We start from the raw sequence: 16,970 nt of genomic DNA on the forward strand, positions 1-16,970 counted from the left end.
GGTTCTAAATGTGTGTCGTGTTCATTCCAGATGCACCCCGGATATGGAGGTGACCTTAAACATCCCTCGTGAGGAGTGGCTCCCCATTTAGATGTGTGACAGACTAGGAGAGACACGACTTGTGTGTCGCTCGGCTGCATTTAAACCTGCTGGGCTCTTCTTGGCACAACCCCAGAATTTCTGTTATACTGAGTGCCCATCTTCTCCTACTACAGTGCCCATCTTCTCCTACTACAGTGCCCATCTTCTCCTACTACAGTGCCCATCTTCTCCTACTACAGTGCCGCATCTTCTCCTACTACAGTGCCCATCTTCTCCTACTACAGTGCCCATCTTCTCCTACTACAGTGCCCATCTTCTCCTACTACAGTGCCCAATCTTCTTAAAACAAGTTCTGCATTGTAATACCAGTCAACTGGGGCCAATAAACATTTGTGAACATTTCTAATAAATAACTCCATGGTTCAATTTCAAATCCTTTGCATATTCATTCTTCTCTCTTTTTTTGTGCAGTGGAATCAAAACCTCTCCAATGAGCATATAATATGTTTATTGGTGTGGTTTCATTCAGCTATAATTGATAGTCTATAATTGCCAGTTGAATCTAATTTTCTGCCCATTATCACATTCTTCAATGTGCCGGTCCACAGAAAATCCTGTTTAATATTTAGAATATGTTCTGTTTGCTTTTTTTCTCCACAGTAAGTGTCCCAGTGAGAGTAACCACTTCAAACCCTCCCTTTCTTTACAAATCTCCTCAGACCCTGTAACTGTAGTTACAGGTCTCTGACTATAATTTACTTAAGTGTGGGAAAGAAGCTGGCTTTCAGTGCAAGGCCTTCATCTAGCCATCGTACGGCCGACTGGTTTGATTACTTATTTTTTTCAGTTGGAAAACATTCAGCCAAGCCTCAGAAAATACAACTTCCTGGGAAGGAGCTCTGGTCTGTGGCTAGGGGTGTGAACTCTGCCCACACAGTGTTAGGACAGAACTGATTTACAGATGTGTGTGTACTGCTTTTCTCAAACAAACTATGCAGCATACTGCTACAAGTGCTTTTAGTGGAGACTGGGCTCACTTTGAAGATATTTCTGTACTTTATAAAGAGTTCAACACTGGGGCTTGATTTGACAAATCTAAACAGAATACTGTACTAATAGACATGGAGGTAAGGATAAAACACATCCTGTCCCCATATTTAGGTGTGCTTGCTGAAGGCAAAGCACAACTCTAGATTTCTTTCATACTCATATTATTTGATTTCTTTAGCCCGCTCTAGAGCTTAAAATAGTTAAGTTATTAACACGAAACCAACTTCCAAATGTCCAGACTGCCCAAACTCAGATTGCTTGAGAAAATATTATTGACAGTATTTCTACTTTTTGAACTGTAACAATATTACATGAGCTCCCAATGCATTTCAATGGCAAAAAAAGGCCCATAGACTTGAATGGTAAACCTCCCCAACATTCTAGACCTATATCCTCCTACACTGTTTAAGTTATCAACACCAAACCAAAGTTGATATGTTCAGACTGGCCCAACTTAGATTATACTTTTGGAACTATAACCATTTTTTTTGGAATGTGCATAAATTAACATGGGTTTGAATGAGAACCTATAGGAATACAGTGGTTGCTTTCAAAATGGTCCTGCTCCTTGGTCAATTAAACTAGAAGACCAACTATAAAACATCCAGGCTATCCAAACTTCAATTACTCTAAAACCTTTATGAACTCTAAAAAAAATGTTTTGCATAAAATAGAATGAAATAACGCACCAACAGTAACTCTTGGACTGTTCAAGCTAGAGACACCAAACCAACTTCTGGCTATCCTATCCTATCGATCAATTCTTCACAAGCTAGCAAGCCCACCACATTTTCTTCAGGAAATGTACTTTTATAGTATTATTTGATTTCTTTAACCCACTCTAGCGCTTAAAACTATTTAAGTTATTAACATGAAACCAACTACCAAATGTCCAGACTGGCCCAACTCGGATTACTTGATAAAATATCTTTAACAGCATTTATACTTTTGGAACTATATCAATATTTAAATGAGCTCCCAATGCATTTCAATGGAGAAAAAAAAGGCCCATAGACTTCAATGGTAAAAAAAAAATGTTCAGGCTATCCTAACTTGATTTTTTGGTTTACGTTTATCAATTATAACTTTATACATTTGCATTAAATAACTCACCACCAGTAACTCTTGTACCGTTCAACCTAGAGACACCAAACCAACATTTACATATTCAGACTATCCCAACTTCAAATTATTTAAAACATTTATCAACTATAACTATATTACTGTAGATTTGCATAAAATAACTCACCAATAGTAACTCTTGAACCATTCAAGCTAGAGACCCCAAMCCAACGTTCTCATATTCAGGCTATCCTAACTTCAAAACTATAACTTTATACATTTTCATATATTAGCACAATTTAACCTACCAACAGTAACTTTTGAATTGTATAAGCTAGAGACACTAAACCATATTTTACATGTTCAGGCTATCCTGTCCAATAAATCAATACATTTTTACATCTACCTACTTTAAAAAAATAACCAGTCATTACCATTACTACTGTGGTAACTACCGCTACTATAACTTATTTCACAACCATAAATACTTTCAAACAAGCTAGCAAGCACACCACATTTTCCTCAGGAAATTTAATTTTCTAGATTTGTATATAAAGCAGTTGTGTGGGCAATGTGCAAACATTAAAGCAACCTTTTAAGTATGTCTGCACTGTGGAGGTCAACATTGTGGTGAGAGAGAACACTAACAGTTTAGAACAGGAAGTGACTTACTTCACGTCATGTAGTCGGGGTGTGTTCTTCAATGAGATTAAAGTGAACTCGCACACGGTAAAAGTTGCAGCAGCAATGAGGAAATCAAATGAGGGTTGATTCGAAGCACGCGCATCATCAAAGGACCCGCTCGGCTGAAAACACTCAGCGTGTTCAAGCGCGCATTGCCTACATGCGTTTAGCGGGATTTACAGCACGGGTGAGTATCTATCCATTGGTGGAAAAATAAATTAGCCTAATTAACATACGCCATATCCATGTAGCCAACAACTTGTTGGACAGGAAGTGCAATAGCTTTTCACGAAAACTTTGGTTCATGACAGCAAAAATATTATATTGAAATGATTAAACCGCCGGCCGTCCCTATTACATTATTTAGTTGTTGACTGACAAAGTTAGTGGTGCTTCGAGTTTCCCAAATATTTGAAGTAGGCTACGCTATGGCTACGTCTTAGTGTTATCACTGGAGGTGATCTGAAACATTGGCTCTGAATGCCTTTGAACGTGTGTGTGTTCGTGTGTGAGACGGAGAGGGAGACAGAGAGAGGAAAGAAAGGCAGAGAGATGCGAGTAGAAGAACAGAGAGAGCAACCCCTGATTCCACTCTTAAATTTTTAACAGGGTTGTGGAACTTTGCAGGCTGTTGCCATGACTCCAGTGTATACTGTTACAATGTCCCATCAGCTGTTCTATACAAGTGTAACAAAACTGATTGAAACATTGGAAGCTTGTCTTATTACAAGAACAGAATGACAGCTCGCACACGGCTCCCCGACGCGCGAAAACTTTACTAGCCTTTGGTGTAGTCTGTGCTTTGCTCTGAAATGGAGAATACTGGACACAATTAGAAGATTCATGGCTACAGTTGTGAGTAAATGAAAGACAATGTTATGTTTGAGTGCTATTTTCACTCCAGTAGGCTATGTGATATTTTTTTGTCCTATAGTAAATTATGACTTTATCATCTGATTATGCTGCATACTCTATTCTTCTTTTTAAGGGATGTTCTTTGCCTTTTCGCCAAGATGACACATACCCAGAGAGAGGGCAAAGAGACTTTGCGGAGAAGGGCAAGTACTCCTATCCCTGCCTCTCATCAGCCGGGGCCGAGAGGCAGAGACCCGCCAGCCGACCTCCATCACCCTCCGCTCTGCCAGTCTGCCTCATACCATCCCGGAGACAAGTCTCTCCACTGCCGCGCCAATTGGTCTTCTGATGACTCAGACAATGACTCGGATGGCTCGGGAGCAGAATGTTTATACCGCGTTGTTTTGCTAGGAGACCACGGTGTTGGAAAGTCGAGTCTTGCCAATATCTTTGCTGGCATACAGGAGAAGGATGCTCACGACCATACAGGAGGTGGGTTATTTACTAAGCACAATTCCAATGATTATTACAAGACTATGTATGGTGTGTATAGCCTACTATCAAAACTATTGGTTTGTTTTTTGTCAATCTCTTATCAGTAACCTAAAATCAATTAATTTTCTCCTAATTAAAATCCATGGACACTAATGACTAATTGGTTATTAAATTAGTTAATTCATTTATGCATCTCTTTAACAATGACTTTCAGTAATTGTCTCTGACATTGCCCTAGCCCTGATAACCTTGGCTAACCTGTCACAACTACATTTATGGAACTCCTGTAACTGGCACATGTAGAAGTGAGTGACCTCAAAGCATTGATTGGCAGCTTGTATTGACCCATGCATTTGGGCATCCAGCTGTGATGTGGTTTGTGGAGGTTGTCCTTTTAAGATACCAATTTCTCTATAGTTCTCAATTTCATAATAGTGCTAAGAATATTTACAAAACAAATTCATAATGAAAACTCTTTGGTCATGCATGATAGAGTAGCCTAGACAGACAGTGGCTTCATTCGTTTGTGAGAGGTTCATGTTGTTGTGACCTGTGTGTGTCGAGTCATTGCTGATGGCCGAGGACGGGAGTGACTGGCTGAAGATGCATCCCAAATGGCACCCTATTTTCCTTTAATAGTGCACTACTTTTTTGACCGTAGGGCTCTGGTCAAAAGTAGTACACTATAAAGGGAATAGGGTTCCATTTGGGGTGCAGACTGGATGTTATGAGTGGCCCTGTTGTTGTGGAGAGACCCATCAGCTGTCAGAAGGGCTGTGTGTCAGGGAGACCCGCTGGGACAGGACACCGTTTGACTGACACCAACACCCAGGACCCTGTTCTGTTTGGTCATTTCTTAAACGATGTATCCCAAATTGCATCCTATTCCCTACATAGTGCATAGTGTACTAGATCCCTGGGCCCTGTTCAAAAGTAGTGAACTAAATAGGGCAGGGTTCCCCAACTGCCAGCCCGCAGGTGATTTTATTTSYCCCCCCCCCCCCCCCCAAGTTGTTCAACATAAAAGACTGTAAAAACACCTGCACATCAGGACCAAGTGATTTTAATTTTGGAAATCTGTTCCAAGTATTCCCACACATAGTAGAGAGATATGTGATCGTATACAAATGTAAACAAGGCTTGAAATTATAATGTTTTGCTCAAATGTTATATCTGTTTGGGCTTCTTGAGGTCGATTTGCAGTCTACAAATTATTTGTAATTATGTTCCGGCCCCCTGACCATCGGCTGAAGAAAAAATCTGCCTGTGGCTGAATCTAGTTGATGATCCCTGAAATAGGGAATAGCCTCAGGGGTTGTTTTCTATGAGCTACATTTTGAGACGCTCTGATAAACTGGGAATGGAGTTCCCCCATCAAATGTGATATTACATAATCATTATAATGTGTGCAATTGGAATATGCACTGACTAGGCCCAGTGCATCTCTGTGGTTACTGATATGGTCATATTGGCTACATTTACACAGGCAGCCCAACTAAAATATTTTTTCCACTAATTGGTCTTTTGACCAATCACCTCAGATCTTTTCACATCAGATATTTTTCAGAGTTGATCTGATTGGTCAAAAGACCAATTATTGAAAAAAATATTTGAATTGGGCTGCCTGTGTAAACGCAGCCTAAGAAATTCTGATGTAAAGCTTATTTGACTGGAGAGAATTCCTGAGGTGACGTGGGGACATGTATTTTCATAACCTCATAATTTAGATAGATATAGCCTGTGTTTTTCCAAAAGATTAGAGGAAAACTTTTTCAAAATATTTGTACTGTACATGTATTTTGCCAAATGCCAAAGCATGTGCAGACACAGCCAGACAGAAGATGGGAACTCCTACAGGAGAGAGGTATTGTAAGGAGATGGAATTCCTAAAGAGGCTATCCCAAACAGGATAGAGATGAATGATAAGAAGCAGAGAGGGGTTGCCCCTGTCTGTTCTAGTGAGCGAGAGAGGGGGTGGATGTGTGGGCTCAGCTCTCTTGCTTATCTTTGCTGAATGGTGAGGTTAGGTTCAGGCTCTGCTGACATGGCAGTTGTGTGTGTGTCCCAGCTCTTCAGAAAGATAAAGGCTCCCTTATGACACCACCCCAGCCCACCCGCTCTGACATCTGTTTTCAGCCTGTCACTGACTGGTGGTGTTATTGTTATTTTTAGTGTCTTGTCACTTAGCTTGTCACACTGGCAGAAACTGAGCTGTTCTTCAAGTGAACTCCTTGGTTAGTTTAGAGCTGGTGTGATGAATGGCAAGTGTTTTATGAGGACAGAACAGCATTACGAGGAGATTACAACTCGTGCCAATGTAGGCATATTACTAGACATATTACTTGATTGCTTGTTTACAGGTTTTGACCTATATTGTAACTTCAACTCAATGACCTCAACTTCTAAAAGCTTTGCCGGACCATTTGTCATTGTCTCGTGCGGGCTGCTTTTACAATAAGGTTAGAGCTGAATGTGGAAAATGTAACAAGCTCTTTCACTCTTGGCCAAAGTGTGTTTTAGTCTCCCTGTCACGACGGCTAGGAGGATCTCATCAGACTAAACAAGACATGGCTCGATGCTTTTTTCCACATCGAAAATTCCATGGTCATGAGATGGTAGTGGAAGTGTAATAACTCCATGGTTGTAGTGGAAGTGTAATAACTCCATGGTCATGAGATAGTAGTGGAAGTGTAATAACTCCATGGTCATGAGATGGTAGTGGAAGTGCAATAACTCCATGGTCAATGACGATGGTAGTGGAAATGTAATATAACTCCATGTCAGAGATGGTAGTGGAAGTGGAATAAACTCCATGGTCATGAGATAGTAGTGGAAGTGTAATAACTCCATGGTCATGAGATGGTAGTGGAAGTGCATAAACCCATGGTCATGAGATGTAGTGGAAGTGTAATAACTCCAGTTGAGATGTAGTGGAAGTGCAATAACTCCATGGTCATGAGATGGTAGTGGAAGTGTAATAACTCCAATGTCAGAGATGGTAGTGGAAGTGTAATAACTCCATGGTCGATAATGTGAAGTGTTAATAACTCCATGGTCGTAGTGGAAGTGTTAATAACCTCCATGGTCATGAGATGGTAGTGGAAGTGCAATAACTCCATGGTCATGAAATGGTAGTGGAAGTGCAATAACTCCATGGTCATGAGATGGTAGTGGAAGTGTAATAACTCCATGGTCGTTAGTGGAAGTGTAATAACTCCATGGTCGTAGTGGAAGTGTTAATAACTCCATGTCATGAGATGTAGTGGAAGTGCAATAACTCCATGGTCATGAGATGGTAGTGGAAGTGCAATAACTCCATGGTCATGAGATGGTAGGGAAGTGCAATAACTCAAATGGTATGAAATGATAGTGGAAGTGTAATAACTCCATGGTCGTAGTGAGTGTAATAACTCCATGGTCATGAGATGGTAGTGGAAGTGAAAACTCCATGGTCATGAGATGGTTAGTGGAAGTGGAATAACTCCATGTCGTAGTGGAGTGTAATAACTCCATGGTCATGAGATGGTAGTGGAACGTGTAATAACTCCATGGTCATGAGATGGTAGTGGAAGTGTAATAACTCCATGGTCGTAGTGAAGTTGTAATAACTCCATGGTCATGAGATGGTAGTGGAAGTGTAATAACTCCATGGTCATGAGATGGTAGTGGAAGTGTAATAACTCCATGGTCGTAGTGGAAGTGTTATAACTCCATGGTCATGAGATGGTTAGTGAAGTAGAGTGTAATAACTCCATGGTCATGAATGGTAGTGGAAGTGTAATAACTCCATGAGGTCGTAGTGGAAGTGTATAACTCCATGGTCATGAGATGGTCTAGTGGAAGTGTAATAACTCCATGGTCGTAGTGGAAGTTAGATAACTCCATGGTCATGAGATAGTAGTGAAGTGTAATACTCCATGGTCATGAGATGGTAGTGGAAGTGTAATAACTCCATGGCATGAGATGGTAGTGGAAGTGTAATACTCCATGGTCGTAGTGGAAGTGTATAACTCCATGGTCATGAGATGGTAGTGGAAGTGTAATAACTCATGGTCGTAGTGAAGTGTAGTAACTCCATGGTCATGAGATGAGTGGAAGTGTAATAACTCCCACGGTCGTAGTGGAAGTGTAATAACTCCATGGTCATGAGATGGTAGTGGAAGTGTAATAACTCCATGGTCATTACGATGGTAGTGGAAGTGTAAAACTCCATGGTCGTAGTGGAAGTGTAATAACTCCATGGTCATGAGATGGTAAGTGAAGTGTTAATAACTCCATGAGATGGTAGTGGAAGTGTAATAACTCCATGGTCGTAGTGGAAGTGTTATAACTCCATGGTCATGAGATGGTAGTGGAAGTGTAATAACTCCATGGTCGTAGTGGAAGTGTAATAACTCCATGGTCATGAGTGGTAGTGGAAGTGTAAATACTCCCATGGTCATGAGATGTAGTGGAAGTGTAATAACTCATGGTCGTAGTGGAAGTGTTATAACTCCATGTCATGAGATGGTAGTGGAAGTGTAATAACTCCATGGTCGTAGTGGAGTGTAGACTCCATGTCATGAGAGGTAGTTGGAAGTGTATAATCCATGGTCATGAGATGGTAGTGAAGTGTAATAACTCCATGTCATGGAGATGGTAGTGGGAAGTGTAATAACTCCATGGTCGTAGTGGAAGTGTTATAACTCCATGGTCCAATGAGATGGTAGTAGGAATGTAATAACTCCATGGTCGTAGTGGAAGTGTATAACTCCATGGTCATGAGGATGGTAGTGGAAGTGTAATAACTCCAGGTCGTAGTGGAAGTGTAATAACTCCATGGTCATGAGATGGTAGTGGAAGTGTAATAACTCCATGGTCATGAGATGTAGGTGGAAGTGTAATAACTCCATGGTCGTAGTGGAAGTGTTATAACTCCATGGTCATATGTGAAGATGGTAGTTGGAAGTGTAATACACTTCATGAAGATGCGTAGTGAAGTGAATAACTCCATGTCGTAGTGGACAGTTTATAAAACTCCAGGTCATGAGATTGGTAGTGGAAGTGTAATAACTCCATGGTCGTAGTGGAAGTGTAATAACTCCATGGTCATGAGATGGTAGTGGAAGTGTAATAACTCCATAGCACCTTTTATAGGTAGTAAGGATAAACACATCAGTAGAGTTCTTGGATGTCAAATATATTTGACCAACTTTGCAAAACACCTTCATATTTTAGTTACTAAAGACAGATAAGCTTAAAATGGCCTAAATTATTCATCACAATAAAAAATCTGATTCAGCTCACTGATATACATATGTATGCTCCCATGTGGTTTATTGACAACAGTCTACAAGGTTTCAAGCCTTAGGTCTCCATCAGGTTTCCATTCATAAAGAACAAGCCCATATAATATATATATATATATATATATATATATATATATATATATGTGTGTGTATATATATATATATATATATATGTATATATATGTATATGTGTGTGTGTCTCATATATAGAGAGATATATTTCCAAATGACTTCACCCCTGCTGACTGCAACCAATTGTAGACATATAGTAGAATGAGGTGACACAAATTAGACAAAATCCTTTCTGTATCTACAACAAGATGTAGGGGTGGTTTCCCGGACACAGACTAAGCCTAGCCCTGGACTAAAAAGCATGTTCAACTGAGAATTTCCATTGAAAGTGATGTTTAGTCTAGTTAGTTTTAGTTTAGTTAGTTTTAGGCTTAATCCATGTCTGGGTAACCATCCGTAAGAGTTGTATTTGAATGTTTAGCAAAAGTGGCAGGCCAACTAGGTTACAATTTTTACACTACAGTGGCGAGAAAAAGTATGTGAACCCTTTGGAATTATCTGTATTTCTGCATAAATTGGTTCTAAAATTAGATCTGATCTTCATCTAATTCACAACGACAGACAAACACAGTGTGCTTAAACTAATAACACACAAATGTTTGTATATTTCTCATCTATATTGAATACATAATTTAAACATTCACAGTGTAAGTTGGAAAAAGTATGTGAACCCATAGGCTAATGACTTCTCCAAAAGCTAATTGGAGTCAGGAGTCAGCTAACCGGGAGTACAATCATTGAGACGAGATTGGAGATGTTGGTTAGAGCCGCCCTGCCCTAAAAAAAACACTCACAAAATGTTTGTTTGCTATTCAAAAGAAGCATTGCCTGATGTGAACCATGCCTCGAACAAAAGAGATCTCAGAAGACCCAAGATTAAGAGTTGTTGACTTGCATAAAGCTGGAAAGGGTTACAAAAGTATGTCTAAAAGCCTTGATGTTCATCAGTCCACGGTAAGACAAATTGTCTATAAATGGAGAAAGTTCAGCACTGTTGCTACTCTCCCTAGGAGTGGCCGTCCTGCAAAGATGACTGCAAGATCACAGTGCAGAATGCCTAATGAGGTTAAGAAGAATCTTAGTGTCAGCTAAAGAGTTAATGAAATCTCTGGAACATGATAATATCTCTGTTTACGAGTCTACGATACGTAAAACACTAAACAAGAATGGTGTTCATGGGAGGACACCACGGAAGAAGCCACTGCTGTCCAAAAAAAAAACATTGCTGCACGTCTGAAGTTCGCAATAGAGCACCTGGATGTTCCACAGCGTTACTGGCAAAATATTCTGTGGACAGATGAAACTACAGTTGAGTTGTTTGGAAGGAACACACAACACTGTGGAGAACAAAAGGCACAGCACACCAACATCAAAACCTCATCCCCACTGTAAAGTATGGTGAAGGGAGCATGATGGTTTGGAGCTGCTTTGCTGCCTCAGGGCCTGGACAGCTTGCTATCATCGACGGAAAAATGAATTCCCAAGTTTATCCAGACATTTTGCAGGAGAATGTAAGGCTATATGTCCGCCAGTTGAAGCTCAGAAGTTGGGTAATGCAACAGGACAACGACCCAAAACACAGAAGTAAATCAACAACAGAATGGCTTCAACAGAAGAAAATATGCCTTCTGGAGTGGCCCAGTCAGTGTCCTGAACTTAACCCGATTTGAGATGCTGTGGCATGACCTCAAGAGAGCGGTTCACACCAGACATCCCAAGAGTATTTGTGAACTGAAACAGTTTTGTAAAGAGGAATGGTCCAAAATTCCTCCTGACCATTGTGCAGGTCTGATCCGCAACTACAGAAAACGTTTGGTTGAGGTTATGGCTGCCAAAGTAGGGTCAACCAGTTTTTAAAACCAAGGGTTCACATACTTTTTCCACCTTGCACTGTGAATGTTTACACAGTGTGTTCAATAAAGACGTGAAAACATATAATTGTTTGTGTGTTATTAGTTTAAGCAGACTGTGTTTGTCTATTGTTGTGACTTAGATGAAGATCAGATAAAATGTTATGACCAATTGATGCAGAAGTCTAGGTTATTCCAAAGGGTTCACATACTTTTTCTTGCCTATCCACCATCTGATTTCAACTCCTTTTTCTGTCTTCCTTTTAGAATTTTTTCCAACGTTATTGAGGAACGTACAGTATGAAATAATAACATATTTTCTCATCTCTTTCCTGATTATTGTTTGTTGGTTTAGAGGACACCTATGAGAAAACCATGACTGTGGATGGGGAGGAGACCATCCTCATCGTCATGGACACCTGGGAGAACGAGAAACAGGTACGACAATAACCATGAACCTGGTTTTGTCACCAACAAAATTGATTGCACAGTAGTGGCGAATATGATATCTTCTTGCAACAAGACTCTTTTCAAAGTAAAAAAGGTGGAAAAAAATACAAATTTTAACAAGAAAAACAGGAAAAACCATGTTCTATAACTTCATCTATTTAGTTTGTTTACCTTCAAGATACATGGTGTATAGGGTCTCCCGAGAGGCGCAGCTGTCGAAGGCACTCCATCACAGTGCTAGAGGCGTCACTACAGACCCAGGTTCGTTCCTAGGCTGTGTCACAACCGGCTGTGATCGGGAGTCCCATAGGGCAGCGCAAAATTGGCCCAGCGTCGTCTGGGCTAGGGGAGGGTTTGGCCGATGGGGCTTTACTTGGCTCATCGCGCTCTAGCGACTCCTTGTGGCGGGCCGGGCGCCTGCAGGCTGACCTCGGTCGTCAGTTGAACAGTGTTTCCTCCGACACATTGGTGCAGTTGGCTTCTGGGTTAAGCGGGTGCGTGTTAAGAAGAGCTGTTTGGTCGGTTTCGGAGGACGCATGACTCGACCTTCGCCTCCCAAGCCCATTGGGGAGTTGCAGCGATAAGACAAGATCGAAATTGGAGAGAAAACGGGGGTAAAATTTCCCAAAAAATAAAAGATACATGGTGTACTTGATGGCACTCGAGAGAACACAAACACTGAGATAGAGAAAATAAAAAATCCTCTTGTGCCTGAAACAACCCACTGAACCATAAGCCTCCATTCTATTCTCTTCAAAACAACTATGATACCTAAAGGGCAACCCGTCATTGTGGAAAAATATATATGTGCTCACTCTGTGTGCCTGTAGCAATACCCCATTGACTCACCCCCCAAAGTGGGGTGAATCCTGGTTGTGCTGGAGTCAGTGAGTGGTGCATGGCTCCAGTGGTATGGGGCAAGCGTCTGTATGGAACACTGATGGCTGTGGGGCCTAATTACTCCAGTATTGATTACAGCTGGGGAGTGAAGCGTGCAGGCCAGGCTGCGTGTTGACTTGTCTGTACCGGGTAAGAGGAGAAATAAGGACATAATGTCTATAAGGACAGTGGTTTGACTGTGTTTAAGGGCACCAAGTGTTTTTTAGAGGCAGAAAGTCAGATGTACTATATGTTTGACCAATGACCATCCCTGGAAACCAGAGTTCTGTATTCACAAATACATAGAAATCCGCTTGGGTCCATCTGTCACAATTTGCATATACCCTTTTCGAATAAAGAAGTTAAAACTTCATGTTGACCACCACTAATCTTTTAAATGGACACGGTTATATTTGACATCAAGGTTGGCTTCAAGGATAACATCAAAGAACACATGCTATATCAAAGTCCAGATCCTGGCGAGCCCCCAAATATGGCTATTGTTGGTGAATGTTGAACTTTATTTCTGTTGGATAACAGTTTATTTGTTTCTCTCAGGAGGAGGATGAGAAGTGGGTCCAGGACTACTGTATGCAGGTGGGCAACGCCTACATCATAGTTTACTCCATCACGGATCGCACCAGCTTCGAGAGTGCCTCCGAGTTACGCATACAGCTGCGGCGCATACGGCAGGCCGAGAACATTCCTATCATCCTCGTGGGCAACAAAAGTGACCTGGTCCGCTCCAGAGAAGTGGCTGTAGAAGGTAACGTTGATTCCAATGATAATGATGTTATCATTAACGCATCTCTCCACATCTTCTTCTGAACAGTGATTTGATGACAGCCATTTAAGCAATATGAGCAGCGCTCTGCTTATAAGAGAGAGTAAAATAGTTTGGCTTACAACAGTTCATGTTGCATTTTCTGTGGACTTCATAGTCAAAACTACAGAACATAGAAATCACATATCAAATGTTGCAGTCCACACGACATATTGTGGACAGTTCATTTAACATTCCAAGAGTTGGATTTACAGCACACATCTCATACACTAACACTGTATTTAACAATGTCACTGTAATTCTTGATGATTTGGTCAATGTTTTAATATTTAACCTGTTCTGCAGGTGAGAGTAAGCTTGTTCTAATTCTGGAGCAATGGATCAAATAAATTTATGTTAGAAGTTTCACCTGATCCAGTGATTTTTGTTGTTGTTGTATATTTCTAAATATGTGGACATTGTGTATGATTGAATGTATGGCACAGAGTGCCCATGTCAATTGTTTTTCCCTGCAGCCACTTGCCTACCAATAGAGGACCAATGGAATGGAAACAAGTCTTTGGAAACAAGTCTTTATTTTTTTGGTATATAATCCTCTGCAATTTTGGTACATGTATTGGTTGCCTTGTGTGGCTTCTTTATTTATAAAAAAAAATGTCAGACCAAGTTGTCAGACCCAGACATGAATCTAATGTCGACCTCTCACACTTAAACACCTCTCGTTTGACCCTTTCTTCCTCTGTGCTCTGCTCTCTCCTAGAGGGCCGTGCGTGCGCTGTTGTGTTCGACTGCAAATTCATAGAGACATCCGCTTCGCTCCACCACAACGTTCACGAGCTCTTCGAGGGCATCGTCCGGCAGATTCGCCTGCGGCGAGACAGCAAGGAGACTAACGAGCGCCGGCGCTCCGTCTACAAGCGTAAGGAGAGCCTCACCAAGAAGGCCCGCCGCTTTCTAGACCGCCTGGTGGCCAAGAACAACAAGAAGATGGCGCTGAAGGTTCGCGCCAAGTCTTGCCACGACCTGGCCGTGCTGTAATGGCTGCTGTGTGGCGTGTAACAAGTGGTTCACGCCGTCAGTGGTTGCAGACTCCAACGCTCCTTTTTCCCCTAACAATCCCCTTGTGGTAAAGGGGAAGAACATTGTTTATTATTTTCTATTTATTTCACCCATTAGAAGCAATTGGGGTGAGGAAATTGAGACTTTTTGTTGCTATATCCCAGATTTGCTGAGAATGAGTTTACTAAACATACACTTTATCAACTGTTTGCCTTACATCTAATTAAATAGATTCCTAGACCAGTGTATCCAGACACAGATCTGACATTTAAACTCCTTTTTCTGTCTCATTTTGAGAAGGTTTTCTAAGATTATTGAGGTATGAAATAATAATTTGAATGCACTGTATGATGTATTTTTGCCATGAGGAAAGCAATGTCCACAGAGGTACTTTACACAGATGTCACTGACTACTTGATTTCAAGGTTTTGCACTATGGGAGACAGTGATGTATTAGGAGGAATCAGTGGAGCTTCTTCTACAGCAATGATGTTTCTCTCTACCAAGAGAGCTCAAGYCTGGTTTGAGACTGTTCTGTCTGTGAGCCCATCAGTTCACAGCTAAATTACATGTGAATGCCGATGTTGTTTGGGAATCGACACCATCGTAAACTTTCCAAAAGGATTATCCCGTCCTCATCTTCCTTTACAAGCACCTCCTACACTGGAAGGACCAGTAGGGTATTACAGTGAAACTGTCATGGTCGCTTTTGAAAGGCTTGGTCTGATTGACCACTGTCAAGAAACACCTTTGTATGATGACATGGTCCTGAAGAGACCAAAGAAGTGTTGAGTTCTTCAATGTCAGTGTTTGTGTCCACGTTGGGCTTGAGAGAGGTATAATAATCTCTTTTGTACAAAATTGTGTTTTGAGTTTGTAAATACAGTATGTGAAGGATCTTTATGTGGAAATAAAGGAGTAGGAAAAGTATTACCACTTCACCATTGTCTGCACTGGAATGTAAGGTCTGTTACATTTCTGTAAGCAATGCCTTCAGAGTATTATTAAAGGATCAAAATGAGCTATTTTTAAAAGCTTTTATAAAATATTTGAAAGAAATGAAAGAGATCGTTGCTAACCTGTGTGCTCCGTTTCTGCTTTCTCCTCATATTAGCTGAAGCAAAACCAGAATCTGAGTGATGTGAGCATAGACTCTTCAAAGGCTTTAAAAGTACATGAGTGATTCTGGTGTAGCTTTCCATAAACCTGCTAAAGGAAAGCGGTGACTATAGAACATATTGTTACAATGGTTTCTTCCCAAATGGCACCCTATTCCCTATAAAGAGCACTACTTTTGACCAGGGCGAACAATAGTGCACTATAAAGTAGTGCACTATTTAGGGAATATGGTGCCAAATGGGACGCATCAACATCTGCTGTGTGTGTTCCATATGGAGTTGTACGTCTGCCTCGTAACGTTGACAAAGTACAGATAATAAGGAGCAGCATTGATTAATGACAATGCCCATGTTGTGGTTTAAACTCCTGGATGGGTAGAAACTCCTGTAAGCATCAAATTCATGTCCAGACACAGACATGTTTGGAAAAATAAAGTTAGAGGGTCAAAGATCATACGTACCCCCAAGACATGCTAAACCTCTCACCATTACCAATAACACGGGAGGTTAGCATGTCTTGGGGGTATGATCATTGACCCTCTGTAACTTTCATCCACATGAAGGTAGAAGTGTTTAGAAACATTCTATTCTTATTTACAATTAAAGTGACTCCAAAATGACACAATACATAATTTACCTTTATTTTGTGCCCAATAATTAATCTGAAACACAACCAAAACGAACAGTAAATGCATCCAACAAGTTTGTAGAGACACACGCTTGATGTAGTCATTGCATGCTAGGAATATGTGACCAAACACTAAACATTTTGACTACTTTATTTATAAGAATCTTTAGGGGTGTTCATAAGTTTGACCTCTACTTTTATGAAACAAAAATAAATACTTGTTAGTATAAAATAATATAATTTCACACTTTTTTGGAGCATACAATATAGCTCAGTATTTTAATTATTTATTTTATACAGTAATTATTGCTTGTCTTTATGAAGGGTGTCAATACTTTTGTATCCCACTGTATACACTACATTACCAAAAGTATGTGGACACCTGCTCGTTAAACATCTCAATCCAAAATCATGGGCATTAATATCAATGGCGGTTTTAGCATGTAAATCTTGGTGGGGCAAACAAAATATATATGTTTTGATGCATGCCAGCAAAGCCACTACACAACACTAAACAATACATTAATTGCGCTATAGTGGTGACAAAAGGTGCCCACAAACTGTTAGGGCCTACATAAAGCTGTCCCAACAGCAGAGCTTTCTTTTCAGCACCATGGAGTGAATCCTTACCACCGCTACACCTGGCTGTCAGCG

General features: G+C 40.7%; 2 protein-coding genes and 1 long non-coding RNA gene across 6 annotated transcripts in view; 2 read left to right on the forward strand and 1 right to left on the reverse strand.

The window, feature by feature from the left end:
• The window catches only part of lg11h20orf96 (linkage group 11 C20orf96 homolog), a 6,016-nt gene extending 5,548 nt beyond the window's left edge, over window positions 1–468 (forward strand). For both annotated transcript variants that reach the window (XM_023996895.2, XM_023996894.2), the window contains exon 10: window positions 31–468. In XM_023996895.2, the coding sequence (XP_023852663.1) occupies window positions 31–72 (42 nt within the window). In that variant the 3' untranslated portion in view covers window positions 73–468. The remainder of the gene's footprint in view (window positions 1–30) is intronic.
• LOC111970255 (uncharacterized) overlaps window positions 1–2,915 on the reverse strand; it is a 23,928-nt gene extending 21,013 nt beyond the window's left edge. For both annotated transcript variants that reach the window (XR_011480594.1, XR_002878089.1), the window contains exon 1: window positions 2,827–2,915. This is a non-coding gene — a long non-coding RNA (uncharacterized lncRNA). The remainder of the gene's footprint in view (window positions 1–2,826) is intronic.
• Window positions 2,878–15,591, forward strand: LOC111970254 (GTP-binding protein REM 1). Of its 2 annotated transcripts, none has more exons than XM_023996896.2 (5): window positions 2,878–3,025; window positions 3,827–4,185; window positions 11,754–11,836; window positions 13,286–13,493; window positions 14,272–15,591. In XM_023996896.2, exons 2-5 carry the CDS (start codon window positions 3,852–3,854, stop codon window positions 14,547–14,549), a joined length of 903 nt encoding a protein of 300 aa, XP_023852664.1. In that variant the 5' UTR covers window positions 2,878–3,025; window positions 3,827–3,851; the 3' UTR covers window positions 14,550–15,591. The 2 variants fall into 2 exon arrangements, with proteins under 2 accessions (XP_023852664.1, XP_023852665.1); XM_023996897.2 differs by lacking the exon at window positions 2,878–3,025 and adding an exon at window positions 3,087–3,693.
• Window positions 15,592–16,970: the final 1,379 nt, after the last annotated feature.

This window comes from Salvelinus sp. IW2-2015, linkage group LG11, assembly GCF_002910315.2.
Source record: "Salvelinus sp. IW2-2015 linkage group LG11, ASM291031v2, whole genome shotgun sequence".
NCBI classification, from domain to species: Eukaryota; Metazoa; Chordata; class Actinopteri; order Salmoniformes; family Salmonidae; genus Salvelinus; species Salvelinus sp. IW2-2015.